Here is a 17,136-nt window from a genome sequence, read left to right on the forward strand (position 1 = left end):
TAAAGCAATCAAGATGTGATCGCCACCATCTTTAAATTGTCTGAAAATACATGAAGTTGCATAACATGGATTTGAATCAGAAATGGAAGGTTGGAGAAAAAACGGGATCCAAGACCCACCAGCGTTATATTGGATTCAGCGTTATAACGGAGAGCGTTAAATTAGAGTTACAGTGTTGGTTGCTATTTAATTAACCAGGTTTTCATTGTGAGATTTTAAAATCGTTTGATATATTTGTTCACCATCATTGTCGGTGTGTCATGCGAAAGAATTACGTCAATATCTGCAACATCAAGATCACACTTTAAGTTCAAAATTTAAAAAATGGCCATAAATTATCTTGTCCGGGCCATACCTAATGTCATTCATGGTGAGATTTTAAAATAACTTAGTACATTTGTTCACAATCATAGGACGGTGTGTCATTCGAAAGAAATACGTTCATATCTCCGAGGTCAAGGTTGCCATGACTAAAAATAGATTGAAGTTGACACAAGGGGGGTAACTAGGAACAATCAGTAACTATGCACATTTTGAATTGTCTCCCTTTATCAGATTTTGTTTTCAAATTTAAATTAAGGTCACCACAACAAAAATAGATTGAATTTGACACAATGGGGGTAACTAGGATGCAAATTTTGAATTGTCTCCCTTTATCAGACTTTTTTCAAATTGAAAACCTGGTTTTGTGACAATTTTGTCCCTTGTTAAAGAATTACCACAGTATGTGTAAGAACCAATTAATACAGGCGTGAACATCAGTTTATTATGCACAGGATTAAAATATACTGCATGTATGATAAAACAATTATTTGATTAGATAATTGATCTCGTGTGTGCTGCTTAATCAACCTGCAACTCTCAGTCGGTGTGGTATGAGTTACGTAATTATTGATCTCCTGTATCACGCTCATTCAGCCTGCCACTGTGATTTGTTGTGGTAAATTATATCAAATGTAATAAATGATATCCTGTATTACACTTATTCAGTCTGTGACTGTAATTTTGTATCTCCTGTATTCAGCTCAATCAGCCTGTGACTTAAATGAATTATCTCCGTATAACACTAATTTAGCCTGTGTCGGTAATCATTAATCTTCTGTATTCCGCTCATTCAGCCTGCGACCGTGAGCCGCTGTGGTATGATCTACCTGGAGCCGGCCACGCTAGGCTGGAGACCGATCATGCGCTCCTGGATCAACCAGTTTGGGGAGATCATGCATAAAGAGGCAGCAGACGTTGTGGAAGCCATGTTTGAGTGGCTCATAGACCCATGCTTCGACTTCATCAGGAAAAACTGCAAGGTGATGATGTTGTATGAATGTTTCGTTTTCACCGTTTTGGGAATCGGGCCAGGGCCCTTTGGATTGGGAAAAAACACGAGGGTTTGACAAAAATTGGGAAACTTAGTTGTGTGATTATTTTTGCTGGTAATTATTTAACAATTTTGAATAAAAGTGATTTTTATGCCCCCTTTCGAAGAAAAGGGGGTATATAGTTTTTGCACTGTCCGTCAGTCTGTCTGCCTGTCAGTCTGTCTGTCTGTTTGTCAGTCTGTCACACTTTTCGTGTCCGCTCTCTAATTCAAATAGTTTTCATCCGATCTTTACCAAACTTGGTCAGAAGTTGTATCTAGACAATATCTAGGTCAAGTTCGAATATAGGTCATGCCGGGTCAAAAACTAGGTCACAGGGTCACTTAGTGCATTTCAAGGATTGAGCATGGTGTCCACTCTCTAATTGAAGTAGTTTTCATTTGATATTTACCAAACTTGGTCAGAAGTTGTATCAAGACAATATCTAGGTCATGTTTGAATATGGGTCATGCTGGGTCAAAAAACTAGGTCACGGGGTCACTTAGTGCATTTCAGGAATAAAGCATGGTGTCCGCTCTCTAATTGAAGTATTTTTCATCTGATCTTTACCAAACTTGGTCAGAAGTTGTATCAAGACAATATCTAGGTCAAGTTCAAATATGGGTCATGCCAGGTCAAAAACTAGGTCATGGGGTCACTTAGTGCATATCAAGGATTAAGCATGGTGTCCACTCTCTAGTTTATACTGCTTTCTGCTTTATTTTGATATACTAAGACAATTTTATGCTCCCGAAGGGCGGCATATAGTGATCGGACTGTCCGTCCGTCCGTCACACTTTGCGGTTAGATTTCGAAAAATGCTCATCACTTCTATGTCGCTTCAGATAGCAATTTCATATTTGGCATGCATGTGTATATGGGCAAGGCCTTTCCATACGCACTTAAGTTTTGACCCCTGTGACCTTGACCTTGAACTTAGGGTCTGCGTTTAGGTTTCGAAATCTGCGTTGAGTTTCAAAAAAACTCATAACTTCTACCAAGCGTTTATAGGGGGCATAAGTCATCCTATGGTGACAGCTCTTGTTACATTATCTTTGCCTTTAACCTTGTTTTTAACCTTCATTTGGGTATTTTTAGGCAGTCATTTGGAAAAAATGTATACTTTTCGAGATTGGGATCTGTCAAAATTTCTGCACAAAATTTTACCCTAAAAGAACACTCTGTATAAACAAAAAAGGATGATGAATGTGATTTTGGCCGTATTTAGTTGTACAAATGCATAATTGGAGCCTGTGAAAGTTGTTTCTAAGAACACATATTGAAATATTGAAATTTTAACAGTAAGCAGAATTGCTCATTGTACTTAAATTGTACAATTAAGTCGCTTTCTGGGAAACTAGGCTCAATAAATTTGTGTAAAGTGTTGTTCCAGATTAGCCTGTGCAATCAACACTTTCCACTTGTATACAATTTTTCATTTATAAAAAGTGTTTTATGCAAAATCCAGTCTAGGCAGAGAGTGTCATCCCTGATTAGCCTGTGCAGACTGCACAGGCTTATCTGGGACAACTCTTGATACACATGCATTAAGCCCAATCTTTGCTAGAACGAGGCTTAACTTTCATGCATAATGTTGATCTCAATGTGTAATGCACATTACTGAATTTTTGTCTGATTTCATGTGTGGTATATACAACCCGTGTGAATGATGACTATTGTCATCTGGTTTACAGGAGTACATTGCATCGAAGCATTCCCATGTGGTGCGTTCCATGATGTACCTGATTGACATGCTGATGTCGGAGTCCCTCCATGCCCCGGACGCAGAGCACAACAAGGCCATTCGCGGATGGGTCATTGTGAGTCGTCAATGAACCTTGAACATTAGTTGCCCTGGCATTATAAAATAAATAAAAAGTTCTTTTAGATGTCATAAATTCCATCGAGTTTGCTAGATCATTTACATTAACCCTTTACCACTTAGATATGTATTTTGATGTGTTTGTAGTCCCAAAGAAAGTAACATTTAATTCAAGACCTTTCTTACTTAATTCAAGTTTTGAAGGATGAGCAGCAAACAGCATAAAACCCGAACAGACTGCGAGTTACTCGCAGGCTGTTCTGGTTTTATGCTGTTTGCATGTATCCATTTTCACTTTGCTTCTGAGTGGGAAAGGGTTAAACAAAACCATATACTTGTTCTTTTAGCATTTTCAGTTTGCATTTATATTTGTTTTGTAGGAAACATATTTGTACAATTCTTTGAATTAACATTTGTTTTCAATGACAAATATGAGTGCAATTCTCTTCTGGCCTGATTGCTTGTTATTGACATACTTTGTTAGTAAAATTAGCTTGATTGATTATGAATGAACTGGAAATGTAAGTGTATAATTCCATGTGATAACATGTTAAACTTAAATCGTTATAAATATGGTCAAGAATAGATTGAGTGTTGACATTCGGACCCCAAAAACATCAAGTAATGGTTCTACTCAGGAAATGGACTTGAGTGTTTCAATAAGCTTTCATCTTTTAATGCAATTGAGCTAAAATATATAGGTTGAAACTAAATGTTGCATTTCAGATCGGATTCTGTTGTCCATGCCCTGGTCTATGGTTGCCTAGTCAAGTATTGACAAAGAAGTGTTGCATTTCAGAGTGTGATTCTGTTTTCCATGCCATGGAATATTGTTGCCTAGTCAAGTTTTGACAGAGAAGTGTTGCATTTCAGAGCGTGATTCTGTTTGCCATCCCCTGGGATATTGTTGCCTAGTCAATACTTGACTAGGCAACATAGATCAGGACATGGAAAACAGAATCACACTCTGAAATGAAACACTTCTTCTTCAATACTTGACTAGGCAACATAGATCAGGGCATGGAAAACAGAATTACACTCTGAAATGCAACACTTCTCGGTCAATATTTGACTAGGCAACCATAGACCAGGGCATGGACAACAGAATCACACTCTGAAATGAAACACTCCTCCGTCAATATTTGACTAGGCAACAATAGACCACGGGATGGAAAACAGAATCACGCTCTGAAATGCAACACTTCTCTGTCAATACTTGACTAGGCAACCATAGACCACTGGATGGAAAACAGAATCACACTCTGAAATGCAACACTTCTCTGTCAATACTTGACTAGGCAACCATAGACCACGGGATGGAAAACAGAATCACACTTTGAAATGCAACACTTCTCTGTCAATACTTGACTTGGCAACCATAGACCACGGGATGGAAAACAGAATCACACTCTGAAATGCAACACTTCTCTGTCAATACTTGACTAGGCAACAATAGACCATGGCATGGAAAACAGAATCACGCTCTTAAATGCAACACTTTTCTGTCAATACAGAATCACGCTCTGAAATGAAACATGCTCTGAAATGGTTGCCTTGTCAAGTATTGACAGAGAAGTGTTGCATTTCAGAGTGTGATTCTGTTTTCCATCCAGTGGTCTATTGGAGCCAAGTCAAGTATTGACAGAGAAGTGTTGCATTTCAGAGCGTGATTCTGTTTTCCATCCCCTGGGATATTGTTGCCTAGTCAAGTATTGACAGAAGTGTTTCATTTCAGAGTGTGATTTTGTTTTCCATGCCATGGGATATTGTTGCCTAGTCAAGTATTGACAGAGAAGTGTTTCATTTCAGTGTGTGATTCTTTTTTCCATCCCCTGGGATATATTTGCCTAGTCAAGTATTGACAGAGAAGTGTTTCATTTTAGAGTGTGATTCTGTTTTCCATTCAGTGGTCTATTGTTGCCTTGTCAAGTATTGACAGAGAAGTGTTGCATTTCAGAGCGTGATTCTGTTTTCCATGCCATGGTCTATTGTTGCCTTGTCAAATATTGACAGAGAAGTGTTTCATTTCAGAGGGTGATTCTGTTTTCCATCCCATGGGATATTGTTGCCTAGTCAAAGTATTGACAGAGAAGTATTTCATTTCAGAGCGTGATTCTGTTTTCCATCCTGTGGTCTATTGTTGCCTAGTCAAATATTGAGAGAGAAGTGTTGCATTTCAGAGTGTGATTCTGTTTTCCATGCCCTGGAATATTGTTGCCTAGTCAAGTATTGACAGAGAAGTGTTGCATTTCAGAGTGTGATTTTGTTTTCCATCCCCTGGTCTATCGTTGCCTAGTCAAGTATTGACAGAGAAGTGTTTCATTTCAGAGCGTGATTCTGTTTTCCATCCAGTGGTCTATGGTTGCCTAGTCAAGTATTGACATAGAAGTGTTGCATTTCAGAGCATAATTCTGTTTTCCATCCCATGGTCTATTGGTGCCTAGTCAAATATTGACAGAGAAGTGTTGCATTTCAGAGCATGATTCTGTTTTCCATCCCATGGTCTATTGGTGCCTAGTCAAGAATTGACAGAGAAATGTTGCATTTCAGAGCGTGATTCTGTTTTCCATGCCGTGATCTTTCTTGCCTTGTCAAGTATTGACAGAGAAGTGTTGCATTTTAGAGCATGATTCTGTTTTCCATTCCATGGTCTATTGGTGCCTAGTCAAATATTGACAGAGCGTGATTCATTTCAGAGCGTGATTCTGTTTTCCATACCTTGATCTATGTTGCCTTGTCAAGTATTGACAGAGAAGTGTTGCATTTCAGAGCGTGATTCTGTTTTCCATACCTTGATCTATGTTGCCTTGTCAAGTATTGACAGAGAAGTGTTGCATTTCAGAGTGTGATTCTGTTTTTCATGCCATGGTCTATGGTTGCCTAGTCAAGTATTGACAGAGAAGTGTTTTATTTCAGAGTGTGATTCTGTTGTCCATGCCATGGTCTATGGTTGCCTAGTCAAGTATTGACCGAGAAGTGTTGCATTTCAGAGTGTGATTCTGTTTTCCATGCCCTGGTCTATGGTTGCCTAGTCAAGTATTGACCGAGAAGTGTTGCATTTCAGAGTGTGATTCTGTTTTTCATGCCCTGGTCTATGGTTGCCTAGTCAAGTATTGAAGGAGAAGTGTTTAATTTCAGAGCGTGATTCTGTTTTCCATGCCCTGGTCTATGGTTGCCTAGTCAAGTATTGACCGAGAAGTGTTGCATTTCAGAGTGTGATCCTGTTTTCCATGCCCTGGTCTATGGTTGCCTAGTCAAGTATTGACAGAGAAGTGTTTCATTTCAGAGCGTGATTCTGTTTTCTATTCTCTGGTCGATGGTTTCCTAGTCAAATATTGACAGAGAAGTGTTGCATTTCAGAGTGTAATTCTGTTTTCCATGCCCTGATCTATGTTGCCTAGTCAAGTATTTACAGAGAAGTGTTTCATTTCAGAGTGTGATTCTGTTTTCCATGCTGTGGTCTATGGTTGCCTAGTCAAATATTAACAGAGAAGGGTTGCATTTCAGAGCGTGATTCTGTTTTCCATGCCGTGGTTTATGGTTGCCTAGTCAAATATTGACAGAGAAGTGTTGCATTTGAGAGCGTGATTCTGTTTTCCATGCCATGGTCTATGGTGCCTAGTCAAGTATTGACAGAGAAGTGTTTCATTTCAGAGCGTGATTCTGTTTTCCATCCCGTGGTCTATGGTTGCCTTGTCAAATATTGACAGAGAAGTGTTGCATTTCAGAGCGTGATTCTGTTTTCCATCCCATGGTCTATAGTTGCCTAGTCAAGTATTGACAGAGAAGTGTTGCATTTCAGAGCGTGATTCTGTTTTCCATCCCATGGTCTATTGGTGTCAAGTATTGACAGAGAAGTGTTGCATTTCAGAGTGTGATTCTGTTTTCCATCCCCTGGGATATTGTTGCCTAGTCAAGTATTGACAGAGAAGTGTTGCATTTCAGAGTGTGATCCTGTTTTCCATCCCCTGGGATATTGTTGCCTAGTCAAGTATTGACAGAGAAGTGTTGCATTTCAGAGCATGATTCTGTTTTCCATCCCCTAGGATATTATTGCCTAGTCAAGTATTGACAGAGAAGTGTTGCATTTAAGAGCGTGATTCTGTTTTCCATCCCGTGGTCTATCGTAGCCTTATCAAGTATTGAAGGAGAAGTGTTGCATTTCAGAGCATGATTCTGTTTTCTATCCCGTGGTCTATGGTTGCCTAGTCAAATATTGACAGAGAAATGTTGCATTTCAGAGCGTGATTCTGTTTTCCATCTCATGGTCTATTGGTGCCTAGTCAAGTATTGACCGAGAAGTGTTTCATTTCAGAGTGTGATTCTGTTTTCCATGCCCTGATCTATGTTGCCTAGTCAAGTATTGACAGAGAAGTGTTTCATTTCAGAGCGTGATTCTGTATTGACAGAGAAGTGTTGCATTTAAGAGCATAATTCTGTTTTCCATGCTGTGGTCCATGGTTGCCTAGTCAAGTATTGACAGAGAAGTGTTGCATTTCAGAGCATGATTCTGTTTTCCATGCCATGGTCTATGGTTGCCTAGTGCAGTATTGACAGAGAAGTGTTGCATTTCAGAGTGTGATTCTGATTTCCATCCAGTTGTCTATCGTTGCCTAGTCAAATATTGACAGAGAATTGTTCCATTTCAGAGTGTGATTCTGTTTTCCATCCCATGGTCTATCATTGCCTAGTCAAATATTGACAGAGAAGTGTTGCATTTCAGAGTGTGATTCTGTTTTCCATGCCCTGATCTATGTTGCCTAGTCAAGTATTGACAGAGAAGTTTTGGATTTCAGAGAGTGATTCTGTTTTCCATCCCATGGTCTATCGTTGCCTAGTCAAGTATTGACAGTGAAGTGTTGCATTTCAGAGCGTGATTCTGTTTTCCATTCAGTGGTCTATCGTTGCCTAGTCAAGTATTGACAGAGAAGTGTTGCATTTCAGAGTGTGATTCTGTTTTCCATCCCCTGGGATATTATTGCCTAGTCAAGTATTGACAGAGAAGTGTTGCATTTCAGAGTGTGATTCTGTTTTCCATCCCCTGGGATATTGTTGCCTAGTCAAGTATTGACAGAGAAATGTTTCATTTCAGAGCATGATTCTGTTTTCCATCCCTTGGGATATTGTGGCCTTGTCAAGTATTGACAGAGAAGTGTTGCATTTCAGAGTGTGATTCTGTTTTCCATCCCCTGGGATATTGTTGCCTAGTCAAGTATTGACAGAGAAGTGTTGCATTTCAGAGCGTGATTCTGTTTTCCATCCCATGGTCTATCGTTGCCTAGTCAAGTATTGACAGTGAAGTGTTGCATTTCAGAGCGTGATTCTGTTTTCCATCCCATGGTCTATGTTGCCTAGTCAAGTATTGACAGAGAAGTGTTACATTTCAGAGCGTGATTCTGTTTTCCATGCCCTGGTCTATGTTTGCCAAGTCAAGTATTCACAGAGAAGTGTTGCATTTCAGAGTGTGATTCTTTTTTCCATCCCCTGGGATATTGTTGCCTAGTCAAGTATTGGCAGAGAAGTGTTGCATTTCAGAGCCTGATTCTGTTTTCCATGCCCTGATCTATGGTTGCCTAGTCAAGTATTGACCGAGAAGTGTTTTATTTCAGAGTGTGATTCTGTTTTCCACGCCCTGATCTATGTTGCCTAGTCAAGTATTGACAGAGAAGTGTTGCATTTCAAAGCCTGATTCTGTTTTCCATGCCCTGATCTATGGTTGCCTAGTTAAGTATTGACAGAGAAGTGTTGCATTTCAGAGTGTGATTCTGTTTTCCATACCCTGATCTATGTTGCCTAGTCAAGTATTGACAGAGAAGTGTTGCATTTCAGAATGTGATTCTGTTTTCCATCCCGTGGTCTATCATTGCCTAGTCAAGTATTGACAGAGAAGTGTTGCATTTTAGAGTGTGGTTCTGTTTTCCATCCAGTGGTCTATCGTTGCCTAGTCAAGTATTGACAGAGAAGTGTTGCATTTCAGAGTGTGATTCTGTTTTCCATACCCTGATCTATGTTGCCTAGTCAAGTATTGACAGAGAAGTGTTGCATTTCAGAATGTGATTCTGTTTTCCATCCCGTGGTCTATCATTGCTTAGTCAAGTATTGACAGAGAAGTGTTGAATTTTAGAGTGTGATTCTGTTTTCCATCCAGTGGTCTATCGTTGCCTAGTCAAGTATTGACAGAGAAGTGTTTCATTTTAGAGCGTGATTCTGTTTTCCATCCAGTGGTCTATCAATGCCTAGTCAAATATTGACAGAGAAGTGTTGCATTTCAGAGTGTGATTCTGTTTTCCATCCAGTGGTCTATCGTTGCCTAGTCAAATATTGACAGAGAAGTGTTGCATTTCAGAGCGTGATTCTGTTTTCCATGCCGTGGTCTATGGTGTCCTAGTCAAGTATTGACAGAGAAGTGTTTCATTTCATAGTATAATTCTGTTTTCCATGCGTTGATCTATTGTTGCCTAGTCAAGTATTGACCGAGAAGTGTTGCATTTCAGAGCATGATTCTGTTTTCCATCTCATGGTCTATTGGTGTCAAGTATTGACAGAGAATTGTTGCATTTCAGAGCGTGATTCTGTTTTCCATCCCATGGTCTATTGGTGCCAAGTCAAGTATTGACAGCGAAGTGTTTCATTTCAGAGTGTGATTCTGTTTTCCATCCCATGGTCTATTGTTGCCTAGTCAAGTATTGACAGGGAAGTGTTGCATTTCAGAGCATGATTCTGTTTTCCATCCAGTGGTCTATGGTTGCCTAGTCAAGTATTGACAGAGAATTGTTGCATTTCAGAGCGTGATTCTGTTTTCCATCCCATGGTCTATTGGTGCCAAGTCAAGTATTGACAGAGAAGTGTTGCATTTCAGAGCGTGATTCTGTTTTCCATGCCCTGGTCTATGGTTGCCTAGTTAAGTATTGACAGAGAAGTGTTGCATTTTAGAGTGTGATTCTGTTTTTCATCCCCTGGGATATTGTTGCCTAGTCAAGTATTGACCGAGAAGTGTTGCATTTCAGAGTGTGATTCTGTTTTCCATACCCTGATCTATGTTGCCTAGTCAAGTATTGACAGAGAAGTGTTGCATTTCAGAATGTGATTCTGTTTTCCATCCCGTGGTCTATCATTGCTTAGTCAAGTATTGACAGAGAAGTGTTGAATTTTAGAGTGTGATTCTGTTTTCCATCCAGTGGTCTATCGTTGCCTAGTCAAGTATTGACAGAGAAGTGTTTCATTTTAGAGCGTGATTCTGTTTTCCATCCAGTGGTCTATCAATGCCTAGTCAAATATTGACAGAGAAGTGTTGCATTTCAGAGTGTGATTCTGTTTTCCATCCAGTGGTCTATCGTTGCCTAGTCAAATATTGACAGAGAAGTGTTGCATTTCAGAGCGTGATTCTGTTTTCCATGCCGTGGTCTATGGTGTCCTAGTCAAGTATTGACAGAGAAGTGTTTCATTTCATAGTATAATTCTGTTTTCCATGCGTTGATCTATTGTTGCCTAGTCAAGTATTGACCGAGAAGTGTTGCATTTCAGAGCATGATTCTGTTTTCCATCTCATGGTCTATTGGTGTCAAGTATTGACAGAGAATTGTTGCATTTCAGAGCGTGATTCTGTTTTCCATCCCATGGTCTATTGGTGCCAAGTCAAGTATTGACAGCGAAGTGTTTCATTTCAGAGTGTGATTCTGTTTTCCATCCCATGGTCTATTGTTGCCTAGTCAAGTATTGACAGGGAAGTGTTGCATTTCAGAGCATGATTCTGTTTTCCATCCAGTGGTCTATGGTTGCCTAGTCAAGTATTGACAGAGAATTGTTGCATTTCAGAGCGTGATTCTGTTTTCCATCCCATGGTCTATTGGTGCCAAGTCAAGTATTGACAGAGAAGTGTTGCATTTCAGAGCGTGATTCTGTTTTCCATGCCCTGGTCTATGGTTGCCTAGTTAAGTATTGACAGAGAAGTGTTGCATTTTAGAGTGTGATTCTGTTTTTCATCCCCTGGGATATTGTTGCCTAGTCAAGTATTGACCGAGAAGTGTTTCATTTCAGAGTGTGATTCTGTTTTCCATTCTGTGGTCTATGTTGCCTAGTCAAGTATTGACAGAGAAGTGTTTCATTTCAGATTGTGATTCTGTTTTCCATCCCATGGGATATTGTTGCCTAGTCAAGTATTGACAGAGAAGTGTTGCATTTCAGAGCGTGATTCTGTTTTCCATGCCGTTGTCTATTGTTGCCTAGTCAAGTATTGACAGAGAAGTGTTGCATTTCAGAGTGTGATTCTGTTTTCCATCCTCTGGGATATTATTGCCTAGTCAAGTATTGTCAGAGAAGTGTTGCATTTAAGAGCGTGATTCTGTTTTCCATGCCGTGGTCTATTGCTGCCTAGTCAAATATTGACAGAGAAGTGTTTCATTTTAGAGTGTGATTCTGTTTTCCATCCCGTGGTCTATTGGAGCCAAGTCAAGTATTGACAGAGAAGTGTTTCATTTTAGAGCGTGATTCTGTTTTCCATCCCGTGGTCTATGGTTGCCTAGTCAAGTATTGACAGAGAAGTGTTGCATTTCAGAGTGTGATTCTGTTTTCCATCCCATGGTCTATTGGAGCCAAGTCAAGTATTGACAGAGAAGTGTTTCATTTTAGAGCGTGATTCTGTTTTCCATCCCGTGGTCTATGGTTGCCTAGTCAAGTATTGACAGAGAAGTGTTTCATTTCAGAGCGTGATTCTGTTTTCCATCCAGTGGTCTATCATTGCCTAGTCAAGTATTGACAGAGAAGTGTTGCATTTCAGAGTGTGATTCTGTTTTCCATCCAGTGGTCTATCGTTGCCTAGTCAAGTATTGACAGAGAAGTGTTGCATTTCAGAGCGTGATTCTGTTTTCCATTCAGTGGTCTATCGTTGCCTAGTCAAGTATTGACAGAGAAGTGTTGCATTTCAGAGCGTGATTCTGTTTTCCATCCCCTGGGATAGTGTTGCCTAGTCAAGTATTGACAAAAAAGTGTTGCATTTCAGAGCGTGATTCTGTTTTCCATCCCCTGGTCTATGGTTGCCTAGTCAAGTTTTGACAGAGAAGTGTTTCATTTCAGAGCGTGATTCTGTTTTCCATCCCATGGTCTATTGGTGCCGTGGTTGACGTGGACGGCAGGCACAAGTTTGATGCCTTCTTCAAGGAACTGCTGTCTGGAAAGTTTGAGAAACACCCGATACCAAAACTGATCAACAAATTTGATGTGCCCATCCCGCCCGAGCACTCTGTGTATGATATATTCTTTGAGGTAAGTGCTGTTTGATGATGTTTGAAGTATTGTTTCTCCCCCCCCCCTCCCCCACCTGCTAGGCTTGCTTAGCTTCTGTTTAGTGATAAAATTGTTGAGGTCTTTGAAAGAGACGTAATGTCATAGCTGTAATGTCTTTATTCTAAACAGTTAGATGAAACATAGTCTGCCATTGTGGGTTCATTTTCACTCCTTGGGCATTTTTTAAAACTATACATATTTTAGTTGTTCAGGTTAGTTTACTTTTGTATTATTATTGCATGCATAAGCTTGAGTCTGTCATTTAATCATCAAATCTCATTCCATTTGTTTCTATGAATAACTAAATAAATATGTATTTGGAAAGGACGCATGCTGTTTTGTTGTATGCTATATTTTCACAATTACAATGATGATGTATTATAATTAAGCATTCAGGAAATATCGATGGACTTTGCTTAGAAGTTGCTAAATGACAATGTGTGCAGTTTTGATGTTTAATTTTGTGAAAAATCTTGTATGTTAGCCTGAACGAGAAGATTCCAAGGTAATTTGTATTAATGTTTATACGGTCACTTATTATTAATTTGTAATAAAGATTTTATTAATTTTTAGGTCCTTGGTGTAGGTATATAAATGCAAAAAGTCACATAATGTATTTGAATCTTTAAATTTCTAAAGCTTTAAATGATGCAGCTCTTAAAAATTAACTCTTCTCCACTCAGAAGCAAATTGAAAATGGCTGTATTCTAGCATAAAAACAGAACAGCCTGCAAGTAACTCGTTGTCTGTTCAGCATTTATGCTGTTTGCTGCTCATCAGTATTCTTGGGTTGGAAATGAAGTTTTAAAACATTAATCTAGTAAGAAAGGTCTTGAATTGAATTTGATTTTCTATTAAGGGACTACAAACGCTTTATTTTTATTTTCAAAGTGCATATCTGAGTGGTTAAGGGTAAAGACGTGTGATTCATACAAAAAAAATAGAATATGCAACTGGAATTTAATAGCTGACTGTATATTAATGAGTTACAATTGGTACCTGTTGTCATGTGAGAAGTGTGGTAGTGTATATCTGCTATGTGGGACATATTTTAAGTATGTCAGTAAAAAATTGTGGTAACTTTTGTGTAAACATGTGTTTGTCCCTGGTATGTACACATGCCAGGAGGCATTAAGTGATTGGCCTGTACATTTGTTGGTTTGTTTTTATGTCCCCAAGAGGGTTGCATATAGCATTTGAACTGTCCGTCCATCCGTCCGTCTGTCAGTCCATCCGTCCGTCTGTCAGTCCATCCAAAAACTTTAACATTGGCCATAACCTTTGCAATATTGCAGATAGCAACTTGATATTTGGCATGCATATGAATCTCATGGAGCTGCATATTTTGAGTGGTGAAAGGTCAAAGTCAAGGTCATCCTTCAAAGTCAAAAGTAAAAAAAAAAATCCAAGGGAAGTAATAAGCTTTAAAAGGGACATAATTTCTAAACCTGCCAAATGATATATTGAAATTTTATTTCAAAGCAGGGCAATAAGGGGCATTGTGTTTCTGACAAACACATCTCTTGTTTTATTCTTTCTTCCGTCTGTACGAAGTTAAAATAAAATGACACATTTTTGTATAACATCAATAATGCATCATACACAGCTTTGATAGTTGAATTAATGATATCTTTAAAACACTTAACACACCCTCATGACCTGACCTCATTTGACCTTGAAGTTGACCTATTTTGGACTGATTAAATGTCCAAAGGTCCAAAGTCTGGGTAAACCCAAATGACCCATTTCAACTGACATCAATACCGCTTGCTAAAAAGCTTTGAAATCTGTATGGATGTTATTTATGAACACTCTCAACTCGCCCTCATCCTTGGACCTCATTTTAACCTGAGCATGTATTCACCAAACAATTCTTAGACTCGAGTCTTAAAATGAAGAATTTTCTTTAAATGCAATATTCCAATACTGCTTTAATTCTGAGTCAAACTTGGCATCTCTGTCTATATCATTGTTCATGAAGAGTGTTTTGTTTATGGCAAAATCCCCAGTGGTATACTGTTAATATTCAAATACTGGGCATATGTTTTGGGGGTCTATGTCTATTTCTTATTCTTAAGTCTAAGAATGGGGTTGGTGAATACGGACCCTAATACGGACCCTTGACATTGACTCACTTTTGGAGGTAAAATTATTTAAACGGTAAGTTGAATCAATATTGACAAGGCTTCCACTGAGGACATATGCATGTTATTGAATGCAGCATCTTGTTAATCATGTCACTGTATTCATTTGCATAAAACATGTAGGTATGATATATAGAGAATATTGTGTGAGTTTTGGATAAAGATCAAGTTTATCATGCGAGGCTTAGAACCAATGTAGCTCGAGGCTTTCTTTCTTTCCATAGTTGACAAAAACAGATTCTCAATTTTAGGAAAGACCCAAACCTGATCTAAAATAGTGATAGTATAAAGCTCATGTTTATACGATCCTTGTTATACTATCGATTTTCATCTGTTAATAGGATAAAATTCTTTTGTTTGGTCTAGTTCATTTGTTCATCAAATGAAATGATTTTTCTGAAATATTTATATATAAATATATATATTATAAACAGCAAAAGGGGCGTGGCAACTGGAAACATTGGAATGAGCTGCTGAAAGGAGTGGAGCCAAAGTCCAAGAAGATCCGAGAAATGTTGGTTCCCACAATGGACACTGCCCGATACCGATTTCTCATGGAACTATGCATTGACCACTGCAGGTATTTTATGCATTTTTCGAAGATTTATTTCATAATTTAAATAGTGTTGTGACTTAATTTTTAGTTAAGTTTAATGTTTCTGTGCTTGTCGTAAAGTATTACTGACCTCAAGTAAAGGCTAATAACATTAATGATTAATCCACATGTGTTTTACAGTGTTTTATGTTAAAATGTATCACATTGCATGGTGACTTATTTGTTTTCAGCCACTTATCAAAATCACGTTATCTTTCTGACATTTGCATGGTGTAATCCTATGTTTGATATTTGAGTTCCATTTTTTGCCAATTGTTTATCGACATTTTAGTCGAAGCCATCGTGGAGTACTAAGGTAACTCTACCACCTGGTTATTTTATAGATGGTTTACAAGTGTATGCATGTGCATATGATTATATACATATACTTCATTTCATAGCAGTATTGTAGTGGTTTTCTGCACCTACAAAACAAAGTTACTTTTGTAACTGCACGTTGTAACTTATTAAGCTGTTTAAATATTATTTAAAAAAATTGTTTATAAGCACTATGAAGACGTTGTTTGATGAGGAAGAAGGGAATTTTTTATATGCACATTTGTTATTTGTGAATTTTTGATATTCTGGTGGCTCATGTGTTATCAGAATATGTGTCTTGTTCTGAGAAAATTGGGCATAATGCATGTGCGCAAAGTGTTGTCCCAGATTAGCCTGTGCAGTCCACACAGGCTAATCAGAGATGACACTTTACGATTAAACTAGATTTTCTTTAAAAAAGGACTTCCTTTAAACGAAAAATACCATTAAAGCGGAAAGTTTCTTCCCTGATTAGCCTGTGCGGACTGCACAGGCTAATCTGGAACAACACTTAATGCACATGCATTTGCCCAATTTTCACAGAACAAGACACATATTATGAAAGTTATACAAATAAATTATACATTTTACCATAATATGACCACTAATAAATTTAGTGTCTATATTTAATTTGCTTTATTACATAAATATTTGTATGTGCCGAACGAAGCATTTGTATATTAAACCTACTTACATATTACGCAGCAATACATACATGTATGTATATATTCCTCCGTTTCTTGCTATTATGGCAACATGGAGGAGGAGATCTTTCCAATCAAGTCACTATAAACATTAATGTTTTTTAAATACCAAAGTTCATTTTGTGTTCGTCAGAGTCTGTATATTGTACAGAGTGTACCATTCTGAGTATTTTTGTTAATTAACCACATTGTGTTGAATTGTACATTAGTTGACAAAAATGTGTATCTTGACACATACACTTTTTCTAAAAGGTTTAATATTGGAGCCATGTTCTGGTAAAACAGGGCTTATTGATTGTGCGTAAAGTGTTGGTCCAGATGTGCTGTCCACACAGGCTAATCTGGGACAACTTTTTATGCACATGCATTCAGCCCAGTTTTTCCACATTGAGGCTTTTTGGACCGCCAGTAGCGCTATCAATGGAAGTACTGATTGCTAGCAATGGGTACAGTGATTACAGCATTTAATGCACGTGATATGGGAACAATGGCTTTTTTGGTGGATGTGTTTTATTGTATCTTTTTCTGTTGAATGGCATTTTGGGAGATTGGTATATTCAAAGATTAAATCACCATTTTAAATTAGCCTTTAGCTCAAAAAATGGAATCGTATGCATGTGCATAAAGTGTTGTCCCTGATTAGTCTGTGTGGTCTGCACAGGCTGATTTGATAGGACAATTTACGCACATGCATGAAGACCGGTTTTCCCAGAGAAATGCTAAAAAATGTTATGATATTTATTATGCCCCCCTTCGAAGAAGAGGGAGTATATTGTTTTGCACATGTCAGTCGGTCGGTCGATCCACTGAATGGTTACGCCTAAGATCATGAAACTCAGGTACATTGATCATGACTCGCAGATGACCCCTATTGATTTTCAGGTCACTAGGTCAAAGGTCAAGCTCACGGTGACTC

At 38.4% G+C, this 17,136-nt stretch overlaps 1 protein-coding gene across 8 annotated transcripts in view; it reads left to right on the forward strand.

Annotated features, from left to right (window-relative positions):
- The window catches only part of LOC127881593 (dynein axonemal heavy chain 12-like), a 152,681-nt gene that overhangs the window by 68,644 nt on the left and 66,901 nt on the right, over positions 1-17,136 (forward strand). For all 8 annotated transcript variants that reach the window (XM_052429580.1, XM_052429581.1, XM_052429579.1 and 5 more), the window contains 4 exons: positions 1,119-1,304; positions 3,050-3,175; positions 12,250-12,438; positions 15,038-15,183. In XM_052429580.1, coding sequence (XP_052285540.1) covers positions 1,119-1,304; positions 3,050-3,175; positions 12,250-12,438; positions 15,038-15,183 — 647 coding nt within the window. The remainder of the gene's footprint in view (positions 1-1,118; positions 1,305-3,049; positions 3,176-12,249; positions 12,439-15,037; positions 15,184-17,136) is intronic.

Source organism: Dreissena polymorpha, chromosome 5 (genome assembly GCF_020536995.1).
Source record: "Dreissena polymorpha isolate Duluth1 chromosome 5, UMN_Dpol_1.0, whole genome shotgun sequence".
NCBI classification, from domain to species: domain Eukaryota; kingdom Metazoa; phylum Mollusca; class Bivalvia; order Myida; family Dreissenidae; genus Dreissena; species Dreissena polymorpha.